Genomic DNA, 15,523 nt, shown 5'->3' with positions numbered 1-15,523 from the left:
AATGGAGTTCTACCTCAGGTCCAACTTACAGTGGGTCCAGTGTGTCCCTAGACTCAACCTGAGGTCATTTCCCCAGTGCCAGGATGCATAATTGGCATCAACATACTTAGCAGCTGACAGAGATCTCCGGATGGGAGAAAGATCCACTGCACAAATTGTCGGGAATCTATTGGGGTCCTTCCTCAAGTGGACCTGACTCCTCCTTCATTCAAGGGGGTCTGGGTCTGTAAACTGTCTCAAGTCTGGAAACTGACTGAGGGGCTGTCATTGGCTCCCTAACTGGTAGGGTGAGGGCTATTATGGCTATTATTAAGGCCAAATGGAAGCCATTACAGCTGCCTCTACCTAGAAAAATAGTAAATTAAAAACAGTATCACATCCCTGGAGGGATTGAGAAGATTAGTGCCACCATCAAGAAGTTGAAAGATGCAGGGGTGGTGACTGCCACCACATCTACATTCAACTCATCCATTTGGCCTATGCAGAAGACAGATGGATCTTAGAGAATGACAGTGGGTTATCCTAAGCTTAACCAAGTGGTGACCACAATTGCAGCTGCCATACCAGATGTAGTTTCATTGCTTGAGCAAATTAACACATCTCCTGGTACCTGGTGTGCAGCCATGGATTTGGCAAATGCTTTTTCCTACATTCCTGTCCACAAGGTCCACCAGAAGCAATTTGCCTTCAGCTGGCAAAGACAGCAACATACATTTACCGTCTTACCTCAGGGGTATATTACCTCTCCAGCTTTGTGTCATTGTTTTATTCTGAGAGATCTTGATCAGTTTTTGCTCCCACAAGATATCACACTGGTCCATTACATTGAGGACATTGTGCTGACTGGATCAAGTGGGAAAGAAGTAGCAAAAACACTGAACTTATTGATGAGACATCTGTGTGTCAGAGGATGGGAAATAAATCTGACTGAAATTCAGGGGCTTTCTACCTCAGTAAAATTTCTAGGAGTCCAGTGGTATGGGGGCCTGTCAGGACATTCCTTCTAAGGTAAGAGAGAAGTTGCTATATTTGGTCCTTCCTACAACCAAGAAAGAGGCATAACATCTAGTAGGCCTATTTAGATTTTGAAGGCAACATGTTCCTCATTTGGGTGTGTTACTCTGGTCCATTTATCAAATGACCGGAAAGGTTGCCAGTTTTGAGTGGGATCCAGAACAGAAGAAGGCTCTGTAACAGATCCAACCTTCTGGGCAAGCTGTTCTGCCACTTGGGCCATATGAACAAGTAGATTCAATGGTGCTTGAGGTTTCATTGGTAGATGGGGATAGTGTCTGGAGTCTTTGGCAGGCCCCCCATATGTGAATCACAGTAAAAGTCTTCAGGATTTTGGAGCAAGGCCCTGCCATCTTCTGCAGGTAACTACTCTCCTTTTGAGAGACGGTTCTTGGCCTGTTAACTGGGCTTTGGTGGAAACTGAATGTCTGACTATCGGTCATCAAGTCACCATGCGACCTGAGCTGACTGTCATGATCTGGGTGCTTTCTGACCCACTGAGCCATAAAGTGGGTCATGGACAGCAGCATTCTATCATCAAATGGAAGTGGTATATATGTGATTGGGCTCAAGCAGGTCCTGAAGGCACAGTAAGTTACATGAGCAAGTGGCTCAAAGATCCATGGTCTCCACTCCTGCCACCCTTCCCCAGCCTGTACGGATGGCCTCATAGGCAGTTTCCTATGATCAACTGACAGTGGAAGAGATGACTAGGGCCTGGTGCACAGATGGTTCTGCACCATATGCAGGCACTACCCAAAGTACACAGCTGTAGCACTCCAGTTCCTTTCTAGGACATCCCAAAGTACAGCAGTGCAGGGAAATCTTCCCAGTGGGCAGAACTTCAAGCAATGCATCTGGCTGTACACTTTGCAGGGAAGGATAAATGCCCATATGTACGATTATGTATATTTATGGGCTGTACCCAATGGGGTAGCTGAATAACCAGGGACTAGGAAGAAGTATGATCGGAAAATTGGTGACAAGAAAATTTAGGAAAAGAGATGCGCATGGACCTGCTGAGTGGTCAAAAACTGTGAATCAGATATCTGTATCCCTTGTGAGTGCTCACCAATCAGGTGACCTCAGCAGAGGAGGATTTTAATATGCAAGTGGATAGGATGACCCGTTCTGTGGATACCACTGGGCCTCTTTCCCCAGACATCACTGTCATTGCCCAAAGGGCTCATCAACAAAGCAGCCACAGTGGCACTGACCCATGGGCTCAGCAACATGGACTTCCACTTACTAAAGCTGACCTGGCTATGGCCACTGCTGAGTGCCCAATTTGCCACGAGCAGAGACCAACACTGAGCCCTCAATATGACACACCATTCCTCAAGGTGATCAGTTAGCTACCTGGTGGCAGGTTGATTATATTGGACCTCTTCCTTCATGGAAAGGGAAGAGGTTTGTCCTCTCTAGAATAGACACTCCCTAGAATAGACAAACTCCAGATATGGGTTTGTCTATGCTGCACTCAATGCTCCTGCCAAGACTACCATCCACAGACTCACAGAATGCCCTATCCACTGTCATGGTATTCCACAAAGCATTGCCTCTAACCAAGGCACTCACTTGATGGCTAAAGAAGTGCAGGAGTGGGGTCATGCTCACGGAGTTCACTAATCTTACCATGTTTCCCATCTTCCTGAAGCAGCTGGATTGACAGAAGAGTGGCATAACCTTTTGAAGTCACAATTACAATGCCAACTAGGTGACAATATTTTGCAGGGCTGGGCAAAGTTCTCCAGAAGGCCATGTATGTTCCGAATCAGGGTCCAATATATGGTGCTGCCTCTCCCATAGCCAGAATTCATGGGTCCAGGAATTAAGGGGTGGAAGTGAAAGTGGCACCACTCACCATCACTCCTAGTGATCCACTAGCAAAATTTTTGCTTCCTGTTCCTGAGACATTACGTTCTGCTGGCTAGAGATCTTAGTTTTAGAGGGAGGAATGCTGCCACCAGGAGACACAACGATTCCATTAAACTGGAACTTAAGATTGCCACCTTGACATTTTGAGGTCTTCCTACCTTTAAGTCAACAGGCTAACAAAAGAGTTACAGTGTTGGCTGTGGTGGTTAACCTGGACTATCAAGAAGAAATCAGTCTACTGCTCCACTATGGAGGTAAGGAAGAGTATGCATGGGATACAGGAGATGCATTAGGGAGTCTCTTAGTATTACCATGCCCTGTGATTAAGGTCAATAGGAAACTACAACAGCCCAATCTAGGCAGCACTAAAAATGGCCCAGACCCCTCAGGAATGAAGGATTGGGTCACTCCACTAGGAAAAGAACCACGACTAGCTGAGGTACTTGCTGAAGGCAAAGGGAACACAGAATGGGTAGTATAAGAAGGTAGTCATCAATACCAGCTACGACCATGTAACCAGCTGCAGAAACGGAGACTGTAATTATCATGCGTATTTCCTCCTCTTTTGCTAAAAACATATTTGTGCATGTATACCCTTGTACTAAGAAAATGTATTTTCTTTTCCTTTATCATGTGACATAAGATTTACTGACTGCCTATCAACTTTTAAGTATTGTTAACTTTATGTAATAATATTTGGCTTTGGGATTGGTGTGTTTTCAGTTGTACAAAGGATAGCTGTATTAGGTTAGGTGTAATAATGTCCTATTACTTTCTTTATTTGAAATATATGTATGATCTCAGGAGATATGTATGGGTTCAAGTTGACAAGGGGTAGACTTGTGATGGTTAATACTGAGTGTCAACTTGATTGAATTGAAGGATACAAAACAGTGATCTTGGGTGTGTCTGTGAGGATGTTGCCAAAAGAGATTAACATTTGAATCAGTGGGCTGGGGAAGTAAGATCCACCCTTAATCTGGAGGGCACAATCTAATCAGCTGCTATGGAATATGAAGCAGGCAGGAAAACAAGAAATGGAGAGACTGGCCTAGCCTTCTTGCCTACATCCTTCTCCCGTGCTGGATGCTCCCTGCCCTCAAACAATGGACTCCAAGTTCTTCAGTTTTGGGACTCAGACTGCCTTTCCTTGCTCCTCAGCTTGCAGACAGCCTATTGTGGGACCTTGTGATCATGTCGGTTAATACTTAGTAAACTCCCCTTTCTATATATATATACACACACACACACACACACACACACACACACACACACACACACATACACACATACGTATGCGTATTTTTTGTATACATACATATATATACGTATATATATGGATATATATGTGTATATGTGTATATATGTATATACATGTGTGTATATATATATGTATATATACACACATACATATATACGTATATATTATATACACACACACACACACACGTATATATGCATGTGTGTGTGTACATATCTATCTCTCTTCTGTTAGTTCCATCCCTCTAGAGAACCCTAATATAGTATGTTTTAATGATATCAATATTGGTGGCAAAATCAAAGAAAAGCAGAATGAGTAAATAGAAAAGCAGGAACAGTGGTTATCTTTGATGGAAAGGAAAAGGAATGTAGTCAAGACAGGGATACAAGAGCAATTACAGGATATTAAAATATTTCTATTTCTTAACCTGATGAAGAGTTCGTAGGTAGTTCATTTTATTATTTTTCTTTAAAGTTTAAATATACCTTTTATATAAGTTTGTGTTTATATGATATAATCTACTATTTATATATATATGGTTAATAATTTTTAAATATATGTCATATACCTATAGAACATGTATATAACATATATATGTAACATATATACGTAACTAATATATGATATCTATAGGAAACTACAAGCTTCCTTTAACATTTTCCCTTCTTTTATTTCTCAGCCACTTTCCATATCTTTAAGACTCTCATTGAAGGCTATCCTTTACCATGATTTCCATCATCTGAGCTAAGTCACAATTGACCATTCCCACTTTAATTAGTTAAGGTGTCTCTTAACAGAATAGAGAATATACCAATATCAAATTGTGTACCATAGTGGTACAGGCCATAAACAAAGTTAAAGACAACACTCAGAGCACAAATCAACTAGTATACATCAACAACTTTCTCTGGTTAACTCTCTTAAGGGAAGAAAAATAGTAATAGATTACTTTTGGTTATACTGCCATTTCTTTTCTGAAAATTATTTTTAATTGACAAAAATTATATATATTTATAGTATACAACATTATGTTTTGAAATATGTATACACTGCAGAATGGCTAAATCTAGCTAATTGACATGATCTCACATACTTACCTTTTTTGTGTGTGCTGACAACATTTAAAATCTGCTCTATCAGCTATTTTCAAGAATACACTACACTGTTTTCAACTATACTATAGTTTCCATGTTGTAGTACAGATTTCTTGAACTGATAACAATACTTTTAATATAACATTATAAGAAATATTTGTAAAATTTAACATTATTATATGCCACTCCAACTAAATGCTGAAGAGAGCTACACGTATCTTGGGGCCATATACAAGAAAAGTCTCTTACTATTTTGGGGATTGACCTGCCGAACAGCAGGAGCCTGCATAACAGTTCCTCGCAAGGGAGCCTGAGCTGGTGGTGCAGGAAGAGTTGTATAAACCACCTGATGGTTTGCAGGAGCTCTTGGTACAGGGAGTCTTGTGGTCACCTGAGTTACTGGACGGTGTGTTACATTCACGGTAGTTGGAGCTAATGCAAGGCAGAAAAAAAAGATATTAAGAATACAGTAAATTCTATGTTAAGCAAACATTATTTAATGGTAGTTATCTCTGCATAAAAGCTAACAATGATAAAGAAAGAAATTGAAATAACAGTCTCCTTTTGTGATCTTCTAAGATAAAAATGATAGGGCCAATAAACATTAATAATATTAAAATCCAAGCTTTGAAGGAAAAGAACACCTCTACCACACCCAATTCCCTTCCCACTCTTTGGTTTGACCAGATAATAAGTAATGTGAAGATTTTTTTTAAGTGTAGATTTAAGAGTAGGATGCCACAGGAGTGACTAAAAAGACAAAAACTTCCTAATTTTAATTGTTCTTAGCAAAGTTCTTTAATTAGTATAAGCCCTCCAGGTCTTCTACCAAGGGGGTATAAATCCAAAAGAATATCTTTGTACTCTCAAAGATCAAGAAACTGACTGGCTATTGGTAATTCATATTTATTATTCTATTCTTTTTTCTTTTTTTTTTTTTTATTTCCCAGAAGAACTGTAGAACATAAGCACACATTTATTTTCCAAGTGAGCCAACCTATCTCTATCTCATTATAATTCACATTTTGTTTAGCTGAACCAATCTATCTTTTTTTAAAAACAGTAAATAAAATCCATTAAAAAACAGACTTCTTCCTTCTCTACTCTGGCATTCCTCCTATTGTATGTTCCAGAAAGCATTAATATCTTAAGTAATGTTAATAAATGTTTATCAAAAAATGAGTCCTAAACTTTCAGACAGCATGCATCTACAATAATGATTTTTTTTTTCCCTTTGAGGTAGAGTCTCGCTCTGTCACCCAGGATGGAGTGCAGTGGCAGATCTCGGCTCACTGCAATCTCCGCCTCCTAGGTTAAAGCAATTCCCCTGCCTCAGCCTCCAGAGTAGCTGGGACTACAGGTGCATACCACCAGGACCAGCTGATATTTTTTTTGTATTTTAGCAGAGAGGTAGTTTCACCAGGTTGGCCAGGATGGTCTCGAACTCCTGACCTCGTGATCCACCTGCCTCAGCCTACCTAAGTGCTGGGATTACAGGCATAAGCCACTATGTCCCAGCTACAATAATGATTTTTAAGTAACAGTTTCTTGTTAACAACTCTCTGAATTAGAATCATATTTTACAAATAGCCATGTAGTAACTATATAATAAAAAATAATAAATCTTGCATATGGAAAAAAATGGGTTCTATAATAAAATAAATTTGGAGGAAAATATTGGTTATACCAAAGATAAAAAGGTTTCTTTACTAAAGACTCTTCAGTCTTTACAGATCCTAACTTTCAATGTGAGTTTTCAGAAAAGGGGAAGAAAGTATTGACAAGAAAGAACACTTATCTCTTTATCTCTTCACTCCCCATTCCATAATCTATGCTGCCTATGGGTTTAAACAATGACATTTCCTTCCAAAATATCTAATTTTGATGACTGTTATCATAACTTTGTATATATGTAAAGAAAGATAACACAGCTCCCAAGGTTGAACTTACTAATAACTGCCTACTTAGATAGAACAATGGTATTGAAATATGAGAACCAACATAAAATCTACACACCAGAAATAAAGTTTCATAAGCACATTCTTTTGCCTGGCAATGCCAACAAGGTAAAATATATTTTAACTGATAGGAAATTATTTTAACTGATAGATTCAACAAATCTAAACAGTCCCTACCAAAGCAACAACACATTTACTGCATTAACAATAATTTCATAACTCAAAGATTAATAATAGTTTGCTAAGTAACTTTGGAAAATATCCTGATTCCTACAAGTTACCTGGTGTTTTAGGTATATAAAATCCCACTCAATTCAATGTTTTCCTTAATGAGAAGAGTACTTATATAAGTACTGTGCAGTTAAGTCTTCAAGCAAATGGAGTGTTTTACAGAAGACAAACCATCTTGATGGGTTTCTGAACAGTTTAGGAGATACAGACTAAATCTTGAAAATGCTGAATGTAGTTCCTTGAAAGGTAGCAAGTATATGCTTCCTGATGGTAGTGTTAGACTAGTTAAAGCTATTTCAAGATAAGACAGGTGTAAAAATTCTTGGTCAATCAATTATAACTTCTTGGTCACACACAGAATAAGTCATTATATCCACCCCTTCCGAAGAAACTACACTCATTTCTGCTGTTTACAGAACATTTGCTGTGTCAGATAACAAATCTGCTAATATTAAATTTTTTGTAGAAACAGGGTTTTCACTGTGTGGCCCAGGCTGGTCTCAGAAATATAACTCAGAATAATATTATTTTCCACATTCATTAATCACCAAAGTTTTATGGATATCTATGTGAACAGTATTTTGAACAGCCAAGTAAGTTTGAGAAATACTTTATATCTTAAATCATTCCTGGAGATTTATACTATAAATTAGCATAGTAAAGGCTCAGACAAGTCTACATTAAGGAAAAAAATCAATTTAACTTTAAACTCAGCATTTCCCAAGCATATTTAATGATGGAACTTTGTATTCATGAAACACCTGTTAACACTGCAGAATAACCAGGAATATGGTTTACAGTTTCTAAATATTATAACTAACTCAGAATATTATTTTGAATGTGAATGCTTTTAAAAATTACTTCTATTTTTACTTACATAATGTTAAATAAATATATACTTTAAGTTTTCTCTATAATCATTCTTTACCAGTGCTGCTACTTAAGACAGCAAAACTAAGTTATACTGCCTTCAACAAGACATACATTGTAGTCTTCAGATTAGCAGTAAGAATTATTCTTAATTTTGTCTTATCTTTCCACTTAACTCCATAGTCATAGTTTTCTGCAGCCAAAGTAAAGCTTCTGCTCAATGATTCAATAAATTTACCTGTAGGTAGTAAGTGTATGGTGGTCTGAGATGGTCCACTTGTTGGCACCCCAGATGGTTGAAGAGGCGGTGCTGGTTGTATGGGTTGCAGTGGTCGCGACACAGGCTGAGAAGAACTCATGGTTGATACAGGAGTGTGATTTACCTTTTTGGGGTCTGTTAGTTAAAAGTATATTACAACTGATAAGAAAAAAATTAGGAAATACAAGTCTTTCTTCAATGGGTAAACTTTACTTTTGCTTGCCGTTTGGATGTCACATTTACCTCTAAGAGAACAATTTATTTCTATTTTGCTTACATGTATTTTTGCTGATTTGAAAACTGAGTTAAGAACATGCAATTCACTATCTATTTTGCTTACATGTATTTTTGCTGACTTGAAAACTGAGTTAAGAACATGCAATTCACTAGTGGTTCTATCACAGATTCTAATTCACATTTACAGAAATTCAGAAATAATCTTGTAAATTCAATACAATATGTCAAATAGAATAATTACTTGCATAAATATATAATCTACATATCTATATGAAGGATACTCTTCTAGACAAATATCTATAAATTGATGAGTTTTCTCTGTGATCTTGAATTAGTACAATTATTTAGGTTCTTTAATAACAGATGGTTGGTTATCATTACTACATAGTCTTTAAAATACACTTTGAGATTAGAAGAATGACTAATCTCAAAAAAGGGCTTCAATTGCCTATGAAATAAATATTTGCATCTTAGAAAAAAACTCTTTAAAATAGGAAACCACTATGAAGATGGTGACCCAAAAGTCCTTCTATCCAAAATAATCCCCATCAATTTATGTCCTATAAAATTCCGCACTAAATGTAAACAAAACCCAAAGCTTTTTCCAATGGATACTTTGCCATTGGAAAACTGTACTTTAAGAATGTGAGAATTTGAGACAGACCCAAAGGTGGGACAACAGAGAGACCGCATGAGGCATGGATGGTAGGGAAATGGTGAGAGCACCAAAAACAAACTTTGCAGACTTTACTTTTTAATTCAGTAGGCCTGCCTGCATCCTCTCAAAAACCTGTATTTTTTTTTCTTTAGGGGTCCATTATAAGAGTCATGGCTCTCTATAAAAAAAAAAAAAAAGTGAAAGCAACAGAGACAATTTGAAACCTTTAAAGAATAATCATACTGGCTTTAGTTCAACCCGGATGAAGGATGGCATAAATTTCTCAATTCAGTTTTAAAAAACAAAACCAACTTTACTGTCATATAACCAATTTTATAGCTATTTAACTTTTGTTTTCCTAAGCCCAACTAGACTGACTCCCCAGAATATTACTTTTAAAATATTTGGGTGTTTAAAAAAATGTAATATCTTTAAGATAATAAGTAACTCAGCATATATTTTCCACATGCATTAATAATCACCAGAATTTTACAGATATGTATGTGAACATTATTTTGCACAGCCAGGTAAGTCTGGGAAATACTTTATATCTTAAATCATTCATTTACATTATAAATTAGCATAGTAAAGGCTTAGAGAAGTCTGCATTAAGAAAAAAATCAATTTAACTTTAAACTCACCATTTCCTAAGCATGTTTAACCATGGAACTTTGTATTCATGAAACACCTATTAACACTGCAGAATAACTAGAAATATGGTTTATAGTTTCTAAATATTATAACTCAGAATATTATTATTTTGGATGTGAATGCTTTTTAAAATTACTTCTATTTTTATTTATATAATGTTAAAGGAATGTATTCAAATAATCAAAATTAAATGTATATACACTTAAATACAGTGTCTACATTAAAACATAAACAGAGAGAAAAAGAACCTTTAATGTAGAGACAGAACAGTTGGATTTGACTCCCAAGACCCTTACTGAGTCCGACTTTTTCTCTCTAAGGCTAACAAGTTTCCTCAAGTCTAAAATGAGTATTACAGCATTTTTGCAAGGTTCAAGTAAAATAACAGATACAAAACCAGAGGTACTCCACAAATTACAATATTCTCTTAATTGTCGTTTTTCTCTACAGATTGTACACTCATTTAAGATTTGATTTCTTTTTTTTTTTTTTTTTAATTTTTTTTTGAGACAGGGCCGCATTCTGTCACCCAGGCTGGAATGCAGTGGTAAAAACACAGGTCACGGCAGCCTCAACCTCCCAGGCTCAAATTATCCTCCTGCCTCAGCCTCCCATGTAGCTGGGACCACAAACACACCCTGCTAATTTTTAAATTGTTTATAGAGATGGAGTTTCACTGCATTGCCCAGGCTGCTCTGAAACTCCTGGCCTCTTGCCTCAATCCTCCTGCCTTTGCTTCCCAAAGCACTGAGATTATAGTTATGAACCACTGTACCTGGCCTTATTTTAAAATTCTAATCTAAAAACCTTCCATTCCAAAAAGAACACAAATAAACCAAGCATATGCTGTAAACATCTGTCTTCATAGAATATTGTACTGTATTAAGACAAAAAAAAAAAAGTGGTATCAAAGCATTCCTTGTACAATTACTATTGAAGTACCTTGTGAAGCTCCACTATCTTCATCATCCATTGTGAGATCAATGACACCACTTGAATCACTGCCAGTGGCTTTTCCGCTCTGAAAAACAAAACTTCTACGTTTTGCAAAGAAAACTCTGGCAGATATACATGTTAAAAAATGAAATGATAAGTGAGGTAAAATGAGACTAATGAGTAACCTGGTTCAATCTGGACCCCTACATGGCTGTACCTGAATAAACAGAGTTTGTCAGACAAATGACACAGGATACTCATGAGTTAAACATCTACCATATGAAATATAATTTTCAAAAGAAATTCAAGAAGTTTTATTTAAAAAATTAAGCTGTTGCATACAGCAAATAAAGTGATTCAACACATTTTTCATTTTGTGACATTTAAAATGTTGATCAATACTACTCTGAATTATCAATATTAATTCACCAAAACACCAAAGGCAATCTTTAAAGCTAGAATTGAATTACAGAAAATAATCTAAAGTTTTTGCTTTAAAAAACAGTATGGTATGGTATGAAATGATACAGTACCCTATGCTACTTAACTGTACAACCAAGTTGACCAGTCAACCCATCATCCAAAAATCATTAGAAATATTAGGATTAAAAGAAAAACCTTTAAGAAATCACATGATAGCAACCGACAAGGAAGGTAAGACAATATAGATCTAAAGAGGCAGGACTCTGAAGTCAGAAAGGTTGAGTGTGTCTTATAGTTCTCACTTATTAGCTATCTGATTCAGATAGGTACTTACCTCAAGTTCCAATATCTGAATATTGAGGCTATTGTGAGGATTAATCCAAATGTGTATATAAGGGGCTTAACACAATATATAATACATAGCAACTGCTTAATAAATAATAATCACAATTTACTTTGACATACTGAAGTCAATTCCAAATGATAAAGGCTTTCATCGGCAAAACTCAAGTTGATAAATTAAAGAAAATAATTCCTTGATTTTAGAATATCCAGGCCCAATCCCAAGACAATAATGGAATTCTAATTCTTATACATCTTTCTATAATAATGATTTCACAGAAAATGGGTTATTTACAAACACCAAAAATCTATAAAATCCCAAACTAAAAAATCCCCAAAATCATCAATGAATGTAAAATAATCATTCACTACAACATATTATCTGTAAGGTCCAGTTTTCCAAAAGAGGAACTAACTTAGGATGAAAAATAATACCAACTGACTCTAAGCAGAACCAGATATTACATTCAGCAGATAAAATACTTGCAAGCAGCTATTAAAAATATGTTCAAGGCCAGGCACAGTGGCTCCAGTCTGTATTTCTGGCACTTTGGGAGACCGAGGCAGGTGGATCACAAGGTTGCGAGTTCAAGATCAGCCTGGCCAACACAGTGAAACCCTGTCTCTACTAAAATCACAAAAATTAGCTGGGCATGGTAGCAGGCACCTGTAATCCCAGGTACTTGGGAGGCTGAGGCAGTAGAATCACTTGAACCCAGAAAAGTGGAAGCTGCAATGAACTGAGATTGCACCACTGCACTCCAGCCTAGATGACACAGCAAGACTCCAACTCAAAAAAAAAAAAAAAAAAAAAAAAAAGTTCAAATAATTAATTAACAATGAATACACAAACAGGAAATTTCATGAGAGGAAAAGAAACTGAAAAAATTTAAATAATAGAGCTGAAAAAATAATTACAAAAATAAAAATTATGTAAGCATAAAAGCAGATTGCCTGGGGCAGGAAAAACTCAAATGAAACTGATGCTAGATCAATATAAATTTTCTAGTCCATAGGACAGAAAGAAAAACAGAATACAAAAAACACCTGAAATTTGTGCAATAAGAAACAATTCAGCAAAACCCTAAATGAGAAGAAACAAAGAGCTAAAAAAGAATTAATAACCAAAACTTCCCACATTTGGTAGAAAACATTTACTTACAAATCCAAGAGGTTTAATGAACCTCAAGCAGATGAAACACTAAGAAGTCCGTAAGTATACACATCATAGTAAAAATATTGAAAACCAATAATGAAGCATTTTGAAAGTAAACAGAGAAAATTACATGTTACATGGGAATAAAGACTAACTGCTAACTACCAGTTAGAAACTATGGAAGCAAAAAGACACTGGAACAATATATTTAAAGTACTGATTAAAAAAAAAAAAAAAAAAAAAAACCTTTAAGAATTCTATATCCAATGAAGCTCTCCTTGAGAAAAGGAGACAAAAGACACAAATGTACATTTTTTAGATATTAAAAAACCAAGAGAAAGCATTACTAGCAGATCTACACTGCACAGATGAGCATAAGGAAATACTTCAGTTTGAAAGGAAATACCAACTTGGATCATAGGAAAAAGAGAACCAGAAAAGGCAAACATAAGTACAAATATTAAGATTATATTTCTTTTCTGTTCTTAATTTCTTTAAAATTCTATAAGGCAACAATTAAAAAAATATATATATTTAGATATCTACAACATGTAGATTAAAAATAATTTCACATATGTGCAAATAAGACCACAATACATGTGAAAACATGAACACGATATTTAAGGAAAGCAACTGCATTAAGGAGGTAAATGTACACATACAATTGCAAGGTTATATAATTAAGATTCAGATACATACTGTAAACTCTAGAACAACCCCTAAAACACACACACACACACACACACACACACACACACACACACACACACACAGAGCAACCTAGAAAGCTAACAGAGGAATTAAGAGAATGTTTAAAAAAAAAAAAAAAAAAAAAAAAAAACTGATACAAAATAAAGCAGGAAAAAAGGCACAGAAACCAACAAAAAAAGAAAACAGATGAAACCAACAGAAAATAGAAAAATAGCAGACCTAAGCACAATCCTATAAATACTTATATTAACTATAAATGGTCTAAAAACTCCTATCAAAATGTAGAGATTATCAGATGAGATAACACCACAACAAATCAAGAAATATGATGTTTTTTTCTCTTACAGATTCACTTTAAATACAAAAACACAGACTGAAACTAAAAAAGCTAAAAAAAAGTAACATGCAACAATAAGCATAAAGATGCTGCTCTATGTTAATACCAGAAAGAGAGACAAAGAGGGAACCTTTATAATGATAAAAGTATGGCAAGATTACAAATTATACATTATTTTTAAAAACCATGTAATACAGCGTCAAAAACCTATGAAGCAAGACTGCCAAATTAAGGGAAAAAAATAGATTTACAATCATATCACTTTTAGTAATAGATAAAACCACTACAGCAAAAGGCAATAATCCGTAAACACATAATCCAAATTACACTATCAACCATGCTATATTGACATTTATAAAACATTACACCCAACAGTAGAATACATACTCTTTTCAAGTGTAGTGATACATTTACTAAGATATATACCATATATGGGGCTTTATAACACACATCTAATTTATATGAAAGTAACAAAGTCATACAGAGGATATTTTCTAAACCCAATAGCATTAAATGAAAAAAATCAATAATAAAAAATTTGCAAAATCCCCAAATATTATGAAATTAAACAAATTACTAACTAACCCAGGACCCAAAAGGAAATAAGGAACTACATGAAATAAAAATGCAACACATGAAAATTTATGGAATGCAGCCAAAGCAATACTCAAAGGAAAATGTATATCATTAAATGCTTATTATATAAGTCAAGATCTACAAGCAATGTTTTAGTGATAAATTATGATTTTTATTGATCATAAGCTGGCAGATACAATTTATCTATTATCATACACTATGAGTAGTTTCCTGAACAGACTCTTTTTTGACGAATAAAATGGGTAAATATTTCAGTAACTATTAAATACATTTAAAAGATAATTATGATAGCTAACACTAGACCTATCAGTCTCTGTGCTAAATGCTTTACATGCATTAACACATTTACTCTTCGCAATATTTCTACATGGTAAGTACTAGCTCTATTTTATAGGTGAAAAATCTAAGGTGCCCAATAACTTGTCAAAGCACACTATTAAGTAACTGGCTCCAGGTTGTCTGACTGTAAACCTTATTATTTCTTTTTTTTTCCTACCCTCCCCCCGACCTTAATATTTCTATGCCACTAGGTGGAAATGGACACACACACATACACACACACACACACACACACACACACACACACACGTATGTATCTTTACATTTTTTTTCTGAGAAAACGTTATGTCTGAAATCTTATCTAATCAGAGACACATTTCTGTGTTTACACATATTACTGAAGCCTTCAGTTTGAAATCATTAAAAAAAAATTGTATCAAATGGTCAACACTAGAAATGTATTTTATTAAAAACTTAGCTATTCACGTGTTATTTCCCAAAATGACCAGTCTCAATAAGCAAACACTAAGAAAATTTTAAGAGAGCAAAGATACTAGCTTTGTAGCCTTTTTGTAATGAAACAATAATATTCTGGAAAGGCACACTTCAGCAAATGTGAAGAAAGAGTTAA

General features: G+C 35.4%; 1 protein-coding gene across 8 annotated transcripts in view; it reads right to left on the bottom strand.

Moving 5' to 3' along the window:
- Positions 1 to 15,523, bottom strand: part of ATF7IP (activating transcription factor 7 interacting protein) — a 126,982-nt gene that overhangs the window by 5,730 nt on the left and 105,729 nt on the right. For all 8 annotated transcript variants that reach the window (XM_032253702.1, XM_032253707.1, XM_032253701.1 and 5 more), the window contains 3 exons: positions 11,054 to 11,132; positions 8,545 to 8,700; positions 5,497 to 5,679 (listed from right to left, as the gene is read on the bottom strand). In XM_032253702.1, coding sequence (XP_032109593.1) covers positions 5,497 to 5,679; positions 8,545 to 8,700; positions 11,054 to 11,132 — 418 coding nt within the window. The remainder of the gene's footprint in view (positions 1 to 5,496; positions 5,680 to 8,544; positions 8,701 to 11,053; positions 11,133 to 15,523) is intronic.

Source organism: Sapajus apella, unplaced genomic scaffold (assembly GCF_009761245.1).
Source record: "Sapajus apella isolate SASKATOON/1434 unplaced genomic scaffold, GSC_monkey_1.0 scaffold84, whole genome shotgun sequence".
Classification (NCBI taxonomy): domain Eukaryota; kingdom Metazoa; phylum Chordata; class Mammalia; order Primates; family Cebidae; genus Sapajus; species Sapajus apella.
This window is presented reverse-complemented; position numbering and strand designations above follow the sequence as displayed.